This window comes from Myxine glutinosa, chromosome 7, assembly GCF_964187855.1.
Source record: "Myxine glutinosa chromosome 7, kmMyxGlut1.1, whole genome shotgun sequence".
Lineage (NCBI taxonomy): Eukaryota > Metazoa > Chordata > Myxini > Myxiniformes > Myxinidae > Myxine > Myxine glutinosa.
Genome location: NC_136267.1, coordinates 78,700,595 through 78,722,490, shown reverse-complemented (window position 1 = coordinate 78,722,490; position 21,896 = coordinate 78,700,595). Strand labels below are relative to the sequence as shown.

General features: G+C 43.6%; 1 protein-coding gene across 7 annotated transcripts in view; it reads right to left on the bottom strand.

Annotated features, from left to right (window-relative positions):
• LOC137416826 (rho GTPase-activating protein 15) overlaps window positions 1-21,896 on the bottom strand; it is a 186,635-nt gene that overhangs the window by 59,739 nt on the left and 105,000 nt on the right. For all 7 annotated transcript variants that reach the window (XM_078781893.1, XM_078781895.1, XM_078781896.1 and 4 more), the window contains 2 exons: window positions 20,449-20,634; window positions 14,283-14,387 (listed from right to left, as the gene is read on the bottom strand). In XM_078781893.1, coding sequence (XP_078638019.1) covers window positions 14,283-14,387; window positions 20,449-20,634 — 291 coding nt within the window. The remainder of the gene's footprint in view (window positions 1-14,282; window positions 14,388-20,448; window positions 20,635-21,896) is intronic.

The following is a 21,896-nucleotide window of genomic DNA, read 5'->3' as shown; positions in this document are numbered from 1 at the left end:
GTGAGATGCTTTATAAGCAGTGGTGATGGAAAGGGGAAAGGGTGAGGCAAGTGGTGTTTTAAATAGGTTCACTCTAAATATTTAGTTCCTGTTTGGGGACAATAATGTACAAATATATACTGGGAAGCAAGTTTTTGTCCATCTCAGAAATTAGTATTAACTGCCATCACCTTTTGTGTCAACATCTGAAAATGATGTGGTAGACAACGGTGTGAGTTTGTAAAGGTGGTACATTTGAAATGGGAATAATCTTTCGTCGGCTGACCTTAAAAATAGTCTTTTATTTACTGATATGGAGTATCCCACAATAGCTCACACTACCTGGCGAATTACTCTTTTGTTGTTGTTCTATACATGGTCAAGCCTTGTGGAAGACCTGGAAAAAGGTAGTGCTTGTGAATGGGGTCATTTGAGGTAATTTCGGGTGGAGGATATCATGAGTATGCAAGTGGGATGAAATGAGGTAGTGGTAGTGTTGTGGCAGAGAAGAGCAGAAAAGACAAGTGGGCCTTTAGGTAGGCTTTAATCAACACAATGGTGGCCAGGTGCATAAGAAGAGGCCTAAGCAGGGCTTGAAGTCCTTAAGAGAGAACGTAGCATGGAGCGGATCGTAGGCAGACCGCATGTCATCGGCTGACCCGCTTTTATACAGTAACAATCCCAGAACACAGGAAGTGAGGACACAGGAAGTGAGGTACACAGGAAGTGAGGCATCAACAAAACTGGAATTATGTCAGTGAGCAGCTGACTTGAACCCCTGGGGGAAGAATGGGACAGAACAGACTGGGGAAGTTAGTTCCACATGCGATAGAAAAGAGGAACAAATGAGTGAAAGTGAGCAGTGAGCCTGGATTTTGCGAGTTTAACAAGAATATGGTTACGGAAAGGCCGTACGCCCTGCAGAAACCTGACAATGACAGAGCCAAGAGAGGGCAGATGATGCAAGACTAAAAAAAGAAGGCAGGAGAAGACAGAGATCTTCAACCTGGCTGCTTTGTGAAAGCAACAGGCCTATAAATTCTGCATCATTGTAGGAGATCAAAATTATTTTTAGGACCTGCTTTCAATGGCCTCAAGAAGAGAAAGGTGGGAGGAAGGGGTACCAGGCCAAATGGGAGGGCAGTACTCCATCAAACTGCATGTTGAAGGTCTTGTAGGTTGTCAAAGGTTCAGACTGGATAAGAAACGATCATGCAGGACGATGGATGCCCATCTTCTCGTTTAGTGGCTTTGGAAGTCATCTTGGAAATACAGTCTGCTCAAATAAGATCCTGGTTAATGGTGAGGCCCAAAGGGTTGGTGATTTAACCTCTCCAAGTGGTTTGTTTAGGAAGTAGATTGGAGGGTTTGCCAGATGGTCCTTTCAGAGAGACAGCGCAAGTGTGTGGGTTTTGTCTGGTTGAAAGATGTTTTCTCTGTGTTGGACCAGCTCCGCATTCTATCAAGGTCTGCAGAGATGGAAGAGACTGCTGCCTGCACATCTGAAGCATGAGAAATGATACAGCAGAGGGTGGAGCAGAGCAGGTTTTCGGAAGGATGCCTATTTTAAAGAAGGGTGATCATTCAAACCTTTCCAACTACCGTCCTATTGCTCTGACTTCTACCATTTCCAAAGTCATTGAATATCTTTTCAATAACGATTTCCTCAAGCATCTTGAATCTCAGTCTTCTATCTAACCATCAATATGTCTTTCACAAGGCAAGATCTACTGGTGATATCCTTTCTTGAAATATGAATGTCTGGGCCTCTTCTCTGAGAGACTTTGGGGAATCCTTTGTTGTCGGCCTTGATAGCTCAAAAGCCTGCAACACGAGGTTGGGCTTTATGAACATGCAAGAGTTCAAATAACCTGTGTTACGGATTTATGTGAATTACTATTCAGGTCTTTGCTTATTAATGTGTAGTCGATTAAAGGTTGTTGTGATTAAAGGGTCAGGAGCCCTTCTGGGGAAAAGGAGACCGGAAACGGAAGAAGAAAAGACACGAGGTCCGGGAGAAGCGGCGGTTCTCTTCTTTTTCCTTGCCCAGCGCCGAAAAGAGCGGTATCGATATTGAGCAGCGTGGGGAACGCTGCGTGTGAAAGCCCGTCTGGCGAGAGGAGTTACCTGGACGTGTAATTACCCATTTACACGTCAAGTCGCCGTGGGTTCGTGCACGGAACCAAGCGTCCGGCACAGTTCGCCTCACCGTCTACAAGGACGCGTACGGGTCGCACCTTGGGCCTCGCACGCGTTGCAAGCCGCGCTTGGTTTTGCCCCGTTGCTTGGCAAGGTGTGCACTGCAGCAGCTGTCCCCGGTACGAGACGTGCACGTTGGAGCACGTCCGCCCGGGGTTCGTTCAACCGCCCGTGTGCGGAGAAGAGAGACATTGTAAGGGACAGTGACCCAAGTGGTCGTGAGTGGGGACAGGGGGGGACACATATGTAAGATGGCCATCTTAGTGATTGATTGTTGATTGTTGATGGTTGTTGATTCCTTGGGGGAATATATTATTGATTACTCCGGATCCTTGGTGTGGGGTTTCTTATTGACTGGAATTCATATTGATTGCGTTACGAAAGCGTATAAATCATATATCTTTCTGGCGGGGTGCCTCCCCCGGTCCGGGGGTCACCGAGACCAGGTAGTTACCGGGAGGACCACGTAATAGAATTGGGGGCTCGTCCAAATTACAATTTGCGGATTCGCAATTGGGTCTACGTCCGGGATCTATAAAATTTTCTAAATTTTAGTCCGGGAAAGAATTCCCAAGAGTGGGAACTTTTCCAACGTTCCCAAAATTGTTTTGCTCTGTCGACAAAACAACAACAACAAAAAAACCAAAAAAAAAACAATAGCAATAATAGTAAGTTGCTTTTCTTTGTTGGAAATTTCTGGGGTGAAGGTTAACAGGTGTTACCAGTAGTCACCATGGCGTTTGTGGCACAGAACTTTGCGGTAACTCCTAGTGAGGCACAGTTCTGAGCGTTACTAAAAGCGGACCTCTTGAAATTGGCCAAACATTTTAACTTGGAGGTCCGAACTAATTTGAGGAAGGCAGAGTTGCAGACCACGGTGATACAGTCTATGGTGGGATTAGGAACATGGGACGAGTTAGCCTGGGAGTGGCTACCCGAAGAACCAGAAGACGTTGAGCTCCGGAAACTGGAGTTGCAATTACTGAGCCAGGAACGGATCAAAGAAGAAGAAAGGAAAGCAGCAAGGAAAGAGCAGAAGAAGAAAGGAAAGCAGAAAAGGAAAGAGCAGAAGAAGAAAGGAAAGCAGAAGAGAGGAGAGAAGAGAAACAAGCAGAGGAAAGGAGAGTGGAACGAGAACTCCAGAAAAGGTTAGAAGGGAGAAAAGCAGAGGAGAGGAGAGCTGCCAGGGAACTCGAAGCAGAGGAGAGAAAAGCCGAAAGGGAGTTGAAGGAACGCGATCTGGCGCTTCAGCAAGAGATTAAATTCAAGGAGCTGGAGGTAATGAGAGAACGGGGAGAGGTACCACCCTTGCTGACGGGGTCGACACCTAGCCAGAACACCTGGGAGGTGGGCAGACATGTGAGGCTGGTTCCACCCTTCAGTGAAAAGGAAGTCACTCAATTTTTTCCACACTTTGAGAAAGTGGCTCGACAGTTAAACTGGCCGGAGGAGGCCTGGACCATACTAGTGCAAAGTGTGCTGGTGGGTAAAGCTCAAGAGATTTATTCGGCGCTACCAATGGACCAATGTGCAGATTATGAGGTATTGAAGAAGCACATCCTCAAAGCCTATGAGTTGGTTCCGGAAGCTTACCGGCAAAAATTCAGGAATGCCAGGAAGAGGGAGAGTGAGACCCATGTGGAGTTTGCTAGAGTGAAAGAAAATATGTTTGATCGGTGGTGTGAGTCAAAAGGAGTCGGGAACGACTTCGAAGCGTTGCGTGACCTGATGCTGGTGGAGGAATTTCAACAGTGTGTCCACGAGGACATCAAAGTGTACCTGCAGGAAAAGAAAGTACCGAAGTTGTGGGACGCAGCCACCCTGGCAGATGATTATGCCTTAACACACCAGATAGGGGTCCATGAACCTAACTCCTCGCCTAGATCTCCGCAGGGGAGGTGTGGAACAGCAGGTGCGGAGAACGGCAATACATGGCGGCGGCCTCGAGATGATTATGGGGACAACGCTGATACCCGAACTGTTCGAAATCAGGGGGCTACGGGCCCAAGACAAACTTATTTTTGGGGGGGCCCGAGGCAGACCACGAGTTTTTCCTCCGGGCCTACTTGCGCTTTTTGCAAGAAACCTGGACACTTGATGTCCAGTTGTTACCTCATGAAAAGGGAAAACCCAGAGCGGAGTCCGACTATTACCACTCCGAATGCGATGGCAAGCGTAAGAAATCGCCCACAGAAGAGTTACCAACCATTTATTTATGAGGGGTTGGTCTCACTCAAGGGAGACTTGACTAACCCAAGACCGGTTATGGTTTTGAGGGACACAGGAGCCCATCAATCCTTAATGCTTGAAGGCATTTTGCCATTGTCAAAGAGTACCGCAAGATAGTGTTCGGTTACAAGGGATCGGTGGCTGTGTTAGTGCCCCACTTCATGTCATCCATTTGCAATCCGATTTGGTGTCAGGACCGGTCACCGTCGGTTTACAAGCCACGCTTCCTGTACAGGGAGTATCTGTGATTATCGGGAATGATTTGGCCGCGGGGCAAATTTATGGTAACCCGAGGGTGGATAAAGAGCCCCGCAGGGGAAATAACACCACCCCAGCTCGGGATGGCGACAAAAGTTCCAAGTTATTTGTAGGGGGACTGAACTTCAACACAGAGGAAGAAGTTCTGACCTCTGTCTTCAACAGATATGGGCCGCTGGTGGAAGTGCGGGTGGTAAAAGACAGGGAAACGCAACGGTCAAGAGGGTTCGGCTTTGTCACGTTTGCAAGCACAAGAGATGCCAGAGAGGCAGAGAAGAATTGGAATGGTAAGGATTTGGAGGGTCGGACCATAACAGTAGGGAAGGCATTTCGTAGATGTCGAGAGGTCTACAGAAGAGGACAACTTGGCGGTAGTTTTGGGGTTGGCAGCAGCCGATATTACTATGGAGGCTCCCAGAGTTACGGCACCTCCCGAAAGAATGAATGTCAGAGCACTGGCCGAGAAGGAGACCGCCAGTCAGGTAACGGCTGGGACAAGGGGTCCCACCGTAACTGTTAGGAGTCTGGAGAAGTTGAAGCACTATATACGGTGGAGCTTCCGAGCCGGGGCTCCGACACGGACTAACCGTGAACGCCACGTTCTTAAAGGCGTCCAGGTAGGGAACTTTCCTGCACGGACTAACCGTGAACTCTACGTTCTTAAAGGCGTCCATGTAATGAACTTTCCTCCCCGGACTAACCGTGAACTCCACATTCCTTAAGGCGTCCCTGTAGGGAATACTCAGCTGGGCCTCCCGAAAAAGTGCTATCGAGAGGTTTAACTTTGGGGCTTTGGTCACCACCTCTTAACCGTCATTCAAGATAAACTAGAAGTGGTGGACGCTTGGTCCAGAGTGAATTAATCTAGGGGTTTTGGTGAAATTTTGTTGCTTTATTTTTAAGTGATAATTGTGCCCAGGGGGAACTGATGATTTGGGGGTGTGAGTTATCTGGTTTGTTTATCCAAGTTGGCCGGCAAAGAAAGTTTTCGCTGGGTTCAAACTTTCTTTCTTGAAGGGGGGGAGTGTTATGGATTTATGTGAATTACTATTCAGGTCTTTGCTTATTAATGTGTAGTCGATTAAAGGTTGTTGTGATTAAAGGGTCAGGAGCCCTTCTGGGGAAAAGGAGACCGGAAACGGAAGAAGAAAAGACACGAGGTCCGGGAGAAGCGGCGATTCTCTTCTTTTTCCTCGCCCAGCGCCGAGAAGAGCGGTATCGATATTGAGCAGCGTGGGGAACGCTGCGTGTGAAAGCCCGTCTGGCGAGAGGAGTTACCTGGACGTGTAATTACCCATTTACACGTCGTCGCCGTGGGTTCGTGCACGGAACCAAGCGTCCGGCACAGTTCGCCTCACCGTCTACAAGGACGCGTACGGGTCGCACCTTGGGCCTCGCGTGCGTTGCAAGCCGCGCTTGGTTTTGTCCCGTTGCTTGGCAAGGAGGTGTGCGCTGCAGCAGCTGTCCCCGGTACGAGACGTGCACGTTGGAGCACGTCCGCCCGGGGTTCGTTCAACCGCCCGTGTGCGGAGAAGAGAGACATTGTGAGGGACAGTGACCCAAGTGGTCGTGAGTGGGGACAGGGGGGGACACATATGTAAGATGGCCATCTTAGTGATTGATTGTTGATGGTTGTTGATTCCTTGGGGGAATATATTATTGATTACTCCGGATCCTTGGTGTGGGGTTTCTTATTGACTGGAATTCATATTGATTGCGTTATGAAAGCGTATAAATCATATATCTTACTGGCGGGGTGCCTACCACGGTCCGGGGGTCACCGAGACCAGGTAGTTACCGGGAGGACCACGTAATACCTGCAACACTCCTTCATTCCATTTCAAATAACATGCAACACTCCTTCCTTCCATTTCAAATAACTTGCAACACTCCACCGATCTGGGCTTTATGACAGAGTGGCCAGACGGAAGCCAAACAGTTCAATCTTGGTTTCATCAGACCACAGAATCTTGTTTCGCACAATCTGAGAGTCCTTTCGGTCTCGTCCCATCTGCCCTTTATTTATTAAACAATTACTCCCCAAGGTGAGCGTGTCCATCTACCTGCTGGATTTCCAGCACTGTATTTGAATATCGGGATCGGGTTTAATTGTTAAATATTTTCACTTATGACTGGCGTGGTTTTAGACTGTTTTTGGAACTCGGACGCATGCTGCACGGTCCGGGTGTACGGGCTGACTAAACTGTTTAAATTATCAGCACACTAAAGTCTGCTCATGAGTAATATTATCAAAAGCAATGAAGTTTAATTTCAATTATGAACTCTCTCATATATATGTGAAGTTAAAAGACAAAATATACATGTCGACAGACCATAACAAATTAACAAAAAAGCAAAAGAAACTGCAGTTGTCTGGAATGACAGTCAATTTTTGCATTATTTTCTTGGTTTTCTTGTCATATTCCAAGATATTAAAGTGTTGGTCAAACAAATTTTGATTAAAAAAAAACAGATTATGCAAAGTACCAAAATGTTGATGTGATCTAAAACTTATTTCTACGTTCATAACTGGCTGAGAATGCAGGAAAGCCCCCCTAGGAAACTCCTGCATCTGGGCCTTACTCCAGAACTAGAAGCCGAAACCGGCAATATTTCATTTAGACCTGCAACTGAAAATATTAAATACATACATCTATGCAAGGTGGAAAAAAATTAATTATTCTGAAAGACAGTTAATTACTCACAAAATTGATGATACAGAGGACATATGACATTATGCCACCAGTGAAAAGATCCCAAGCTCGGACACGAAAAAGGTGTCGGCAAGGTGGTTTATCTGAATACTAACAAGAAGCAGAAGAGGTATCAGCAGAGGCCAATTTATGAGCAGCTGTTGAAGATATATGGAGAATCCAGGATAGTTTATTGCCCATGTTATGTCCTGACAATCTTTCCAATCCTGAGTGACAAATGGCCAGACGGAAGCCAAACAGTTCAATCTTGGTTTCATCAGACCACAGAATCTTGTTTCTCACAGTCTGAGAGTCCTTTAGGTGCTTTTTTGCAAACTCCAAGCGGCTTTCATGTGTCTTTCACTGAAGAGAATCTTCCGTCTGGCCACTCTGCCATAAAGCCCAGATCGGTGGAGTGTTGCAGTGATGGCTGTCCTTCTGGAAGTTTCTCCCATCTCCACACAGGATCTCTGGAGCTCAGCCAGTGACCATCGGGTTCGTGGTCACCTCTATTACCAAGGACCTTCTCCCCCGATTGCTCAGTTTGGCCAGGCGGCCAGCTCTAAGAAGAGTCCTGGTTGTTCCAAACTTCTTCCATTTAAGAATTATGGAGGCCACTGTGCTCTTGGGAACCTTCAATGCAGCAGAAATGTTTTTGTAGGCTTCCCCAGATCTGTGCCTCCACACAATCCTGTGTCTGAGCTCTGCAGGCAGTTCCTTTGACCCCATGGCTTGGTTTTTGCTCTGATAAGCATTGTCAGCTGTGAGACCTTATACAGACAGGTGTGTGCCTTTCCAAATCATGTCCAATCAAATGAATTGACCACAGGTGGACTCCAATCAAGGTGTAGAAACATCTCAAAGATGATCAAGAGAAATGGGAGGCACCTGAGATAAATTTCAAGTGTCATAGCAAAGGGTCTGAATACTTACGTCAATGTGATATTTCAGTTTTTTGTTTTTAATAAATTTGCAAAATTTTCTAAAATCCTGTTTTCTCTTTGTCATTATCGGGTATTGAGTGTAGATTGATGAGGGAAAAAATGAATTTAAACGATTTCAGCATAAGGCTGCAACATAACAAAATGTGAAAAAGGTGAAGGGGTCTGAATACTTTCTGAATGCACTGTAAATTATAGATTCGTCCTTGTATGGAGTACTGCTCTCACATCTGTGGCGGTTCTAGCTCCACATACTTACTGGACAGAATTGAATCCAAAGTAATCCGACTTTTCAACTCCCAATCTGACCTCAAAATTCGACCCACTTGAACTACTCTGCAAAATTGGCTCTCTTTATCTTTTCTACAGATATTACTTCGGTTTCTGCTCCCAAGAACTTGCTTCTTGTGTACCTCCACCATTAGCGAAACCACAGAATACTCGACAAGCCACTAGATCGCATGATTATTGTGTGGCCATTGGCCACTCAAGGGTGGGCTGTTATGAGGTTCGTTGCTTCCCCTCCACTGCCAAACTCTGGAACTCTTTACCTTCACATGTACACTACTCACAATAAGTTAGGGATATTGTGGGGGTGAATTTTTTTTTTTTATAGGGGTTAGGGTTATGGTATTGAAATCAAGAATACTGTGTTTTTCACACTCATTAATAACCATAGAATTAGGACCAACAACTTTTTTCAACATAATAAATACACAAAATAAACCACACTGAAGAACCTGCCAATATCCCTAACTTATTGTGAGTAATACATTTCCAAACACTTTCGGCTTTCCCCTTTTTTAAAAACAGATTTTTTACTTCCTCAAAAACTCTTGGACTATTCTCTCTTTATTCACTTTTATATCAATGCAGTTCTTTTGTTTAGGGCCTGGCATCGATGAGGACTCAATCCATGACTGAAGCCTTCAACATAAAAAAATAAAAAAAATAAAAAAATTAATGAGATGGTAGGGTAGGTGCAGTGAGTGAGGGGGTGGGTACACAATATTTGGAAGGAAACAGAATTGAGGTATTTGACCTTCTCACAGGCAGAGTGAGCTATTGTGCCAATTGAGGTGAAGGAAGGGATGGAGGGGGCAGCATTCACCAGAAACAGACTTTACAAGTTGTGGGGGGGGGGGGGGGGGGGCATGCATGGGTAATTTTTTATTTTCATTTCAAATTGATGCAAAAGTTTCGTTTTCAGTACCAATTTGAAGGTAAGGGCCTATAGAACAATTTTGGTTCGAGTGTCAAGCACTCAGATAAAAAAAAATGGGGCTTCTGGGGACGTGGGGGCTTCCTGACCCCTCACCGGCCTATGCGAAATATGGAAACCGTTATAACTTTTGATTGGATGATCTGATCTGAACATATGAGGTATGTATGGATTCAGGATCAGGAGTAGCAACTTGTATTTCAAGCATATTGCCCATAGAAGCAATAATTTTGCCGGTATTGGCGCATATCCACAAAAAAAGACCAAGGGTCATAGGCCCAGTAAGCTAAAGCATGTTTAAAAAAATAATAAACTGGACAATTATACTCGGACCCAATGATATAGTGACATTTTTATTTATCTTTTAACTGTGCTACAATATGGTGGTGAGTAACTGCTTAGACAATCGATTGAATAACAGCAGTATCGCTTACCCTTAAACTTGAAGGAAGACGTGCTGACTGATCCAGTGAATGCGTGGAAGAGGGCCATGGCTTTGCACGTTGTTGTACCCAGGTTTGTGGCGATAGTGTTCAGGGAGATCATTCTGGTTGTCTTTCCCGCTTTGAAGGAGATCCAGATTTCTGCAGCCGGATTCAGAGCCTTGATGTGATTGAAATTACTCAGAAGGATTACGACAACATCTGTGTCTCCAGTATGAACCATCCCAAGTGACGATGTTTGGAGGGTGTGGAGATGTACTAGGACACGAGTGTCAGCTTCCTCATGGTTGCATTGATCCATTAGTGGACTGTTTCCAACATGGTGGACTTGATCACCTGCAGTGATGTAGACATCCTTGTCATCTGGGAACTGTCCTTCTGTTATCTTTTTTTTACAGGAATGAGAACAGTTCCTTCTTGTTATCAACGTTCGCCAGAAACTTCTGCCAATTTCCTGGGATTTTGGTAGTACCAGATACGCGTTGTCAGGTGCCTGTTCCTCGTTTTTTCCCCTTGTGCCTCCTTTGATTGTCAGTGCACGATACTGGTCCCAGACAATGTCTACTCTTGTCGATCTTTTCAAGTCATGGTGAACTCTTGGGCAGAATACCTTGTTGAAATATGAATCAAAGGTGTTTCCTTGGACAGTTGTACCAGGAAGTGAGTGTATCAATACTCCACCGTCAATAACAATGAAGTCGTAAACATCTGGCGCAACTAGCTCCTCGTCGACATAAATGGCGCTACTCGTACTGGCTTCGACGATGTACACCAACGAATCTGACTTGGTACAAGAGTTGAGGGATCCTTCGGATGACAACGCAGGTGGGTATGGGGAAGATTCGTGACAAAAGAAAATCCTCCAAATCCCCCCCCCCACCCCCCCCCCCCCAATTTTTTTTATATGAATGCTTGACAAAAAATGAATGAATGATCGTTTTAAGGCCATTTTCCCCGCTAGAGCGGGGGTTAGCCTTGCGGGCCCCATGACAATCATGGTTCCCTGTCTGAGGCAATGTTTTTATGGCCGGATGCCCTTCCCGACGCCAACCCTTGGTCACGCTCTTACGATGCGCATTGCGCAGGGATACGGTGTACCTATTCTAAACCGGGGTACACACCGTGATCCTTCATCCCATCAAGCTGGTACTCAATTTGCCGACCTCGGAAGGATGACAGGCTGAGTCAACCCCCCTGGCGTTAATTCAGCGATCGACTGGGATTCAAACCCAGGATCCTAGGATCCCAAGCCGGCACCCTAACCGCAAAGCCAACACCAGGGTAAACCAACACCAGGCAACACCAGGCAACACCAGGCCTGTACCTTCAAATTGGTACTGAAAACGAAACTTTTGCATCAATTTGAAATGACTGAGTGTCCAGGGCACCCCACGAAAGGTACCACCAGCTCTTCGATGGAGGTAGGTTTCAGAGTTTAGCCTTGAGGTTGGCCAGATGTTGTTTTCTGGCTTTTTTGAGAGTAGACATACACTTGTTCTAGGCTCTGGAATTATTTCATGTTACCTTCCATAGGATTTGCCTTCCAGTAAGAGAAGGCTCGTTGCTTGAAGTTAGGTGCTTCTCCACAGGATTCTGTGTACCTAACTGGTATGCTAACTGCAGACGATGTGATACAAATATGTACATAAGGGAAAGCAATCTTGTGTGGAAGGATTCCCAAAAGCAGTATTAATATCAGGAGAGGTGGAAATGAAAGACAAGTGTTGCCATTAGGACAGCTTGCAGTACCTGCCAGTTAGCTTGAGGGAACTGCCAGACCCTACAGTGCTGAGGCAGCTCTCTGCCAATAACCAGAAAGATGTTGACTCGCATGAGCACATGATCAGATGAGCCCATTAGAGCAGAAGACATTTACAGGAAAATTCCACATCACAAAGTTCAGAGCAAAGTTCACTGATGGGGGAGAGACACCATGGTGTCACAGAAGTCCTTTGCTATAATTCCATGGCTGGTTGAAGAAGTACCCACACCCAGCCAATTGACATGGTGATATTAGAAATCACAGCATATGCTGAGAAAGAGAGAGTTGGGATGGGTGGATATTAAGATGGTCCCTGTTGGCAGAGAGGGAGATGTACGTAAATGGAGTCATCTCTGTTAGGAGGACAGTACACCACACAAACAAACAAACAGGAGGTGGATGTGGAACGAAAAGCAGAGCCAAAGGTACTCGGGGTTAGGAGGGGGAGGGTATTACACATGCAGTGGGAAATTGAGTTATTGACAAACTGCAACTCCACTACCAGAATGAGGTTACGGCCGGTCAAACCGGAAAAGTTAGACCCATCTACATTAATACAAGCCTTTTAAAGAAGGTGACTTATCTATTATTACCATTCTTTCACAATTCCTTTGTGAAATTGTAATTGATGTAATTTTGGCATTTGATAGCTTTTAACCGTCAGAATAAGTAAACATTATGTAAATTATAAGAATGTCAAGCATTATAAAACAACAGCTCACCACAGAAAATGGATATAGACAATAGAGAAAAAAAAAATTGTAAACAATGCTCAATATACTCGTGGAACTTGATAAACAATACCAATCAAGGAGAATTCATCCTAGAGAGCTTTGAATTTCGGAATAATATCTCAAGTGCTTCAATAATGTTGAAGAACAAAATCCCAGATTACCAAAGTGAATCTGCCGTGTGTGACGACTGATCTCTACATCACATCTGTTGATGCCCCATGAGTGATGTAGCCGACGTCCAGTGGCAGTGAAGAATGTGAACAGAAACCGCATTATTATTGGGAATTAATTAGTCGTTGGTAATCTTTTAAAATCCATTACCTGGTGGAGTGAATAATCTTCTGGTCTGATGTGTTTACAATTGTGAGTTGATTGCATGGTAAAAGGCATATTGAATGCTGTAATCCGACCAAGGTGTAAGGGGAAAAGAAAATGCTGGTAAACCGACCAACATCAGCTTTACGAATTGCAGGAATCCATGCACACTGTTCATTTGCAAAAGATTGAAAACGTTTCAAAATACTTTCAAAGGCACATGTGGATTTTGGCAATATTGTGGAAAAGAAAAGGAAGTGTTTTTGCAAGTTTACGCATTATTACCTCCGCCACCAAAGGTGGATGGAGGTTATGTTTTCAACCCTGTCTGTCCGTTTGTCCGGTTTTTTGGGGGTTTTTATGTGAACAAGATATCTCAAAAAGTTGTAGACGGATTCGGACGAAATTTGGCAGAGATGTAGCGTATGTGACAAGGACGAAATGATTAGATTTTGGTGAAGATCCGGATTCGGATCCGGCTAGCAGAATTTTTAAAGTGATTCGTCACAATTGGGAGATAGGGCCAAAAACGATTTGTAGCAGGATATCTCAAAAAGCAATGGACGGATTTGGACGAAACTTGGTGGACAGGTTGTGTGTGTGTGACAAGAAAGAATCGATTCAATTTTGGTGAAGATTCGGATCCAGATCCGGCTGTTAGAATGTTTAAGTGATTCTTCACCATTGAGAGATGGGGCCAAAAACAATACATAGCAGGATATCTCAAAAAGTTATGGACAGATTTGGACGAAACTTGGTGGACAGGCTGTGTGTGTGACAAGAATCTATTCAATTTTGGTGAAGATTCAGATCCGCATTCGGTTAGTAGAATTTTTAAGTGATTCTTCTCCATTGAGTGATATGGCCAACCAGGCGGAGTGCCGTTCTAGTTTGCTTATTTAATATGTTAGGGTGACTTTGGGCAGCATTCCCTTTTCGTAGACCACCCACTCCCTCTATAGTATATAGTGATATATAGTATCAATACCCCCACCTTCCAGCAGGGGTCAGTAGTTAAACTACTTGCACTATCCCATATGTACAGGCAAGTATGTTAGTCTTGCTCATCGCAGGTTGCCCTGAGGATATCAAAGTGTAAATCACAAAGTGCGGACTGGCATCATGTGTGGACCAGAACAGGTGGTGCAGGAAGGTGACTCTCTCCCTGCAGGTCATTAATGAGACAGCTGAATTTATTTTTAAATCAACAATCCAATAATGGCATGGTGATTTTCCTGAATTGACAATCAAAATCCTTAGTACTGATGCATTATGTGGAAATTAATAGTGGGATTCAAACCCACAACATCTGAGAAGCCAGTTCACTGTCCTCATCAAACATCCTCGTATCACCGAACTCACAGATATGCATATAATAACGGGGCAATGTTGGATTCTTTCAACATAGACATTGAAACCGTGCAATTAGGAATCAGTTGGCATTCCATATTGCAATATCTGGCAATATCCCATGAGTTGGACTTTTAGCTGGAATTGCCAGACTTACCTTTTCTTGTGTAGCTGTGTTTAAGAAGGAATTCTCACCATTCTCATTCATCTCTTCCTGCCATCCCTCAGGCAACACATTAGGTGTGCCAAGCCGTGATGGAGACTGACAGTATCAGGATAAAAGAGAGAGCGAGAGAGCGAGAGAGAGAGAGAGAGAGAGAGGGAGAACACCTTAGTGGTACGTCCAATGAAAATAAATGATAGAGCAGATATTATTAACAAATTGTAATGACAGTAATTCCCTTACTACTAAAAGAGATCCATTCATAATAGAGTTCAGCAAAATTATCGAGTTTAGCTTCAGGAAAAAAAATCATATCAGCCAATGAGATAAAACTTAGGAAACCTGGATAATTTATAGAAAATTTGTCAGTTTCTGTACAGGTCACATTCCATAGCAACAACCAGAGCCTTTGCCCGAGCCTCAGATTTGTTTAGGAAAATTCACCAACGGAGTTTCAGGTACACAGGTCAAAAATGCGAGCCATTCTATAAAAAAAAAGCCTGTAACCTTGTTTGACTAGTAATAAATAGAGCTTTCAACAAAAAATATATATATATATAACAGGAGCCCCTAACTCAATTTTGCAAGTTGCCAAACAAGGGGTAGGTGATGAGTATTATTTGACCTTCAGCCCAACACTTTACCCTGCAGGGGATGCAGATCCTAAACTGTTGGCAATGCTGTAAGAACCTTTGGGACCAGCCTTCCTAAGTTTAGGCCAAAATAACTAACATGGGGGTCTCCAAAACTAATTACATTGTGATTGACGCCAATAAACACAGGACTCGAATATATCAACTCGAATCTTACTACAATTCACCAAATGTCTGTCTATCTGTCTGTTCCCAGGTACCGCAAAAACGGCTGAACCGATCGCAACGAAATTTTAGGTGGGTAATCCTGGGACCCCCTGGAGTAAAATAGGCTATATTGTTTTTCCAATTTTTTTTCCCAATTTTTCCAATTTTCCAGTTTTTCGAAGCATGATGGAATAATATTTACCGATATGAACAGTGATGTGGCTTTTATTGAAATTCTAGAAATACTGTTTAGATTTTGATGATTTGCGTGTGATATGATTTAACAGATTTTTTTTTTTTTTTTGTATACAAGATCGAGGCTTGTGAAAGAGCGAACATTAATCACACAAAAAGTCAAACCGACACATAAAACACAAAAAATAAGTAGAGCGGTAGACAAGATGGGGAGAGAGGGGGAAGGACACAAACACAACATTTGAGAGCAGGGACATCGGGAGAAATGTGGGAGGGGGAGGGCTTGGGGGGAGGTGGGAGAGGTATAAAACATAAGAACACTGCAAGGACTTCCAGGAAAGAAGTTGGAATTTCCAAAAAAAAAAAAAAATGTATCTGGGGTGAATTAGTGGGGGTAGAAAAGATCAAGGTTTTGGATGGGGGAAGATAAGAGATGGTGGTGAACAGCTGTTTTAAAGACCTGGAGGGAGGAGTGGGTTTGAAGGGAGTGGGGGAGTTTGTTCCAGAGGCGGGAGAAAAGAGGAATGAAGGAGTGAAGGTGAGCAGAGAGCCTAGATGTTGGCAGTTTAACCATAAGAGGGTTGCAGGCAGATCTTATGTGACCTGAAGGAATATTGGGGGGACAGAGCACAGAGAGAGATGGGGGAGCAAGGCCGGAGAGGAGTTGGTAGAAGACAGAAAGACCACCAACCTGCTTGCGGTGAGTGAGTGAAAGGCCCTCGGAGTTAACTTAATCGCAGGAGATTCCAATGATGTTTATATAAATCGTTTAAAATAAAAAAAGCCTTCAATTTCTGATATTTTGCCTTTTCATTTGGGCCTCCCAATTGAAGCCCCGCCAGTAGGGCAGGTACCGTTGCTAGTATATAGAATTTATCATCTCAGAGGTATACATATATCACCTCCAAAATAACACAGACCACTGAGTCAAAGGTCTTCTAATGGCCTCCACACATCTCAAAACGGTTTAAGTTTACTACACTGCATGCAATAAATATTACAATTACTACATTTCCACAATAATCACCCAAATGAAGCCAAACCAGAAGGTGATTGCGCAGGATGGCAGGAAAATGGGAAACCATTTTTGCTTTTTTGAAAAATTTGTTTTGAAATGAAAAACAAATTTATTTATTTTTAAGTTCGTTATTTTTGGACTAAAATTTTTAAAATAAATAAATTAATAAATCCCAAAAATAAAATAAAAATCGCTCTATTGTGCCTAAACCTTTTTGATTATAATACAAGTTATATACGAGTACACATTCGTATAAATAAATACAAAACAGTCACCAGACATTTGAACACAAATAATAAAACAATTCCGGAAGCAATCGGAGCTGCTGGTAAGGCTGCTTCTTCTTCTTCTTCCTGAGCGTCATCATACTTAACTCAGAAACGTAATCAACGGTACATTCAGCAGCACATATTCAACGAAAAGGTAAAATGATGATTTGACATTTGTGATGGATTCTGATTTGGATGCAATTGCTTTTCCATTATATTTGCCCTCATTTCAAATATGTTAATATTACTTTTTCGCTTAAACAATGCCGGGTACTCCAGCTATAAACGCTTATGTACTTTACTTGGGGTACAAATACCAATACAACTTTGTCTAAGGGGTAACATAGGCTATGTAGCTGCGGCCTCATTCGGGGGTGTGGGGAATAGGGAGAGGGGTGTTAATTCTCAAAGTAAATGTGTACAGTGTAGCGCCACCTGGTGATGGCGGCAGAGGGTATTAAAATTTCCTTTTTTTTCCTGGGCAACACTGAGGTTATGAAGCACTCTTTGCATGGGTAAAATTTTCCTCCTCCCCTCCCCCAAAACGGAGGGACCTGTTAAAGCCACCCCACCCCCTCCCCCCACCCCCAAAAGATGTATATGTGGTATATCTTTCCCCTATGTCTCCCCTCACCTCACCTCACCTCCTCCTCCTCTTCCCCTTCCACTCCCCCTCCCCACTCCCTTCCGAACCCCTCCCACTCCAGATTCCTCCCCCTCACACTCCGCCTCCCGTTGGACCGCGGCAGTGCGTGCCGGTGCCGCTATGGTTGGACTAGAGTCCCTGTATAAAGAGAGTTGCGCCATGCGCTGACCCGAGATTTCTGGTCACGTGATTTCGTGGCGCCATTTTGTGTCTAACTTCACCGTGCGTGAACGTCAGCTTGGTACGGGAATGTTGTTTATTGCCAAACAAAATGACTGGTTGCTCTGCTTTTGGTTGTTCAAACCAATCTGGGAAATATAAGATGTATAGATTTCCAAGTGATAAAGTCAGAAGACAAATTTGGGAAGCGAAAGTCAGACGAAAGAGCTGGAAAGCGATCGACTCCTCGAGACTCTGCCAGGTAGGCCCACGCCGCTTGATGATCGATGTTCAAAAGCAATTCTATCTGCTCGGTTTTTTTTTGGTTGTCTGTCCGTTGAAAACCCTTTTAAAGGGAAGTGATTTGTGTTTGTTTATAATTTTCAAGGAGCTGACCAAAAATGCATTTCCGTGGGAAGAACCCTGCTCAATTTTTTTCGGGTAGTCCTAGCGGACCGCATATTGTCATTGATTGATGAAATGTCCCGGTACAGTGACATTGCCTGGTCTGCGGTTGGGTAGTCTGCGGGCAATGTCACTGTACTTTTTCAGAGGGAATTAATTTTGATTTTATAGTGGTGGGAAACCCATGGTCCGTTTTGTTTTCAGTTGTCTGTCCGTCCATTCAAAACCTATTCCGAGGCAAGTTATTTTTTTGGTTTAAAATCTTTAGCCTAATCGGCAATCATAAAAGCAATTTTAGGGGGGGACCTGCTCAATTTTTTTGCGGGTTGTGCAGCCATCCATACGTCCAACGGCGAGCCATCCATACTCGCCGTATCGTGAGCAGTCTCTCCGTCTGTAGTCATATTCAAGTCTTCACTTGTCGGAGTAGTGATGAGTTTCACTTGTGAGGAGTGAACGGAGTGGTGATGAGTTTCACTTGTGAGAAGTGAACGGAGTAGTGATGAGTCTCACTTGTGAGGAGTGAACGGAGTGGTGATGAGTTTCACTTGTGAGGAGTGAACGGAGTAGTGATGAGTCTCACTTGTGAGGAGTGAACGGAGTAGTGATGAGTCTCACTTGTGAGGAGTGAACGTAGTGGGATGAAGTGTTGGTCTGGTCAGAGTGTTGTATTACGGGCAGAGTTTTCTTACGGTCTGAATGTATGAATCATGTTCTGTACTGAATGTATGAACCAAGTTTTGTACTGAATGTTTACTGTGTTGGCCTCATCGTGTTCCTGGTGAAATTAAACAAGTTATGGTGAATACGACGTCTTATCTGTGCTTTTCCATATCTGTTCGACTCGACGAACCGTGAACACTGCAGGTATTTTTTAAAGTTTTTTTTCTCTTTAATTACGGCTTGGCGCAGTCGAAAATTAAGTGTTAATTAAGTCGCCAGCTATGAAACATATTAATCGATCAGGCAATATCCATCAGAGTTCTGGGCAAGGGTGTAGTAATAAATGAACGTTTCAATCTTACTAGATGCCGATGACGTTTTCCTTATGTCAGAGACAGAAGCTGACTTGCAGCTTGTTAAATCATTACAATGGAAATTGAATATAAATGTCGATAAAACTAAAGTTGTACACTATAGAAATATGGCAATACCACATACAGAATTTGTTTTAAGTGTGTTAGACTATATGTCGGCTGGAAGTCCTACACCGGAATTGCTCTCGGCACCCTTTAAAAAATATTGGATATGCCCACACTCCTTTCTAAAAGTTATTAAAATTCAGAGAACAACAGCATTGGTTTGTCTTACTTATAATGTTAGCTCTTATATGCAGTGTTGGCTTGTAATATGCATTGCCATACCACTTTTAATATCACCACACAGCTCTTTTTCACGGCAATAGCTGAGTTTTTGACAAAACAAATATCACCTGTATGTAATAATAAGACTAAATATGTGTAGTAAAAAATTTTTTCGCAGGTTTAGAATATATCACCCCATATCACGAATGTACATGTATATCTAATCCGACACACTTAGACACAAAATGGCGTCGAAATTTGAGTTGACACAACTCTATATACAGGGACTCTAGGTTGGACACGAGCGTGGCTGCCTGTAACCACGAGCGGTGCTGCCGGATGCTAAAGCAGTGCTGCCGAGGCACAGAAGTTGTGCTGAGGTGTTGTTAATGTGGTGGATGTGCAGTATTGTTAGGATAGTCAATGGGTTGAAGAATAGTATACTGCAATTGAAGTAGAGTCTAATCTATTTATTAGTCCCAATTTAATTTGGTATACTATAACATAATCTAAGCTGTAAAAGACATGGAATTGTTGCACGACTACTGTTGCAACGATGTTACTACAATCTTGCTGCAGTTTCACAACTCGACTGAATACTAGCAGAGTGCTAAAGTTGCTATTCTCACGACATTTTTGTATACATTATTCCAGTGACATCTATAGAACAGCAACAATATTGCTATTCTTGTGACATTTTTGGCTGATGGGTAGTAATGACAACTCGGTCAAATGAATGAATGAATGAATGATCGTTTTAAGGCCATTTTCCCCACACGAGTGGGGGTTAGCCTTGCGGGCCCCATGACAATCATGGTTCCCTTTTTGAGGCAATGTTTTTATGGCCGGATGCCCTTCCTGACGCCAACCCTTAGTCGCCTCTTACGATGCGCAGGGATACGGTGTACCTATTCTAAACCGGGGTACACACCGGTCAAATGCCTGAATATATACAACTCGAGTGTCATTTGTGATTATGCACGAGTCTCTAATTCTTCAAATTGAATGTTTTTTGGTGTTGTTATTGTTGCTGAAAAGCATTAACCTGAATGAGTCACAAGAGGCAACATGATTGTACAATCAGTTTGAACTGCCCATGTGCTCTAGTGCAGTGAGAAGCACCACAAGCATGGGCACTGGGCTTGCCATACAAAACAACTGTATGACACAAACAAATACGAATATATTCCAATAAAGCATCAACAGGATAGGCACACAAATCTTGGAATCACTGTGGCGTTTCAAACATGATGCTCTCCTATTACATATTGATCTAGTTCTTTCAGGTGAAAACAAAGACCCCCTTTCATGACCAACAAGAAGAGAATCACTGGATTTGTATTCAAAATCCCATCAAAACTCACATCATGGTCATTGACCGTATCTTGGAAGCCTCTTTGTGGCAGTTCCCACGAGCATTCTTGCGTTGCAGTGTTGTAATAGTACGTGCGCGAAGTCGTGCTGTCCCAATGAACCTCCCAACCTTCCTTCTGATCCTCCGTACTCAAGCAGTAGGCATCTGTTGGTTGGTCTATGGATTGTAGTTGCATCTGAGGGTATCAAGTGAAATTTCACATCGATAGTTTGAACATTCCCACAAACAATGAAGAAAACATTTTGTTTGCAGTTAATGCAATGTCAAAGTTCAGTTCTTATACCTGAATAGAAAAATAACAAACACAGGACGAGGTCATTTGGCCAATCATACTGTGCTATATCAACATCTCAATTAAATATATCAGTTTACGGACATAATTTCAATTAGCGCGGGGGTGGGAGAGAGGAGTGGGGAGCTAAAATATGGGGGTACGCTCAGATAACTAGACCGGCACTCGGTAGAGCGCATACCCCCGCCAGGCTGAACAGTTTATATTTGGTATCCCACTGATAGGCCGGATCGACATCCGGATCTCAACCAAAATCTTATCAGCTTGTGCTTGTCACCTACCCAACTCATCCACCAAGTTGTCATAATCCATCCACAACTTTTTGAAAGATCATTATATATCGTTTTGGCTCCATCTTTCAATGGTGAAAAATCACTTGGAAATTTTTAAAAATAATTTCTCGTATTCGGATCTTCACCAAAATTTAATCAATTCTTCCTTGTGCTTGTCACCTTGCACAGGACATGCTGTGTTCAAAAAGTATCCGACCTTTATCCGACCTGACTTCACCATCCTGTCCACCAAGTTTCTTCCAAATTCATCCACAACTTTTGAGATACACTGCTCACATATAGATAAAAAAAACAAGACAGACAAACAAACAAGCAGAAAGAGGTGAAAACATTACCGGCGGTGGAAGTAACCAGTGTTCTTTATTTATTTATATTTTTCGGTTTCTATTTCGAAAAAGAATTTGAAATCAAACTTGCTTTTCTTGCACATTAAAAAAACAAAAACTTTTTGCACACATTTTTGGTGGAAAGGGGGTGGAGGCGATCCCAAAAAAATAATCCAGGATCACTGTTCACCTCCACTCATTCTGCATTTTGCAACTGTGGAATGAACTTCCACATTCTCTTCAATGTCACTCTCACCTCCAGGTATTCAGGATAACTATTCACCACCATCTCAGATCATCCGAGATCCAAAACCATGATACACTACATGACCAAAAGTATGCAGACATCCCTTATAATTAGTGGATTCAGCTGTTTCAGCCACACCCATTGCTGACAGGTATATATAAATCAAGCACTCATCCATGCAAGCTCCAAAGACAAACATTGGCAGTAGTATGGGCCGAACTGAAGAGCTCAGTGACTTTCAATGTGGCACCGTCATGGGATGCCACCTTTCAAACAAGT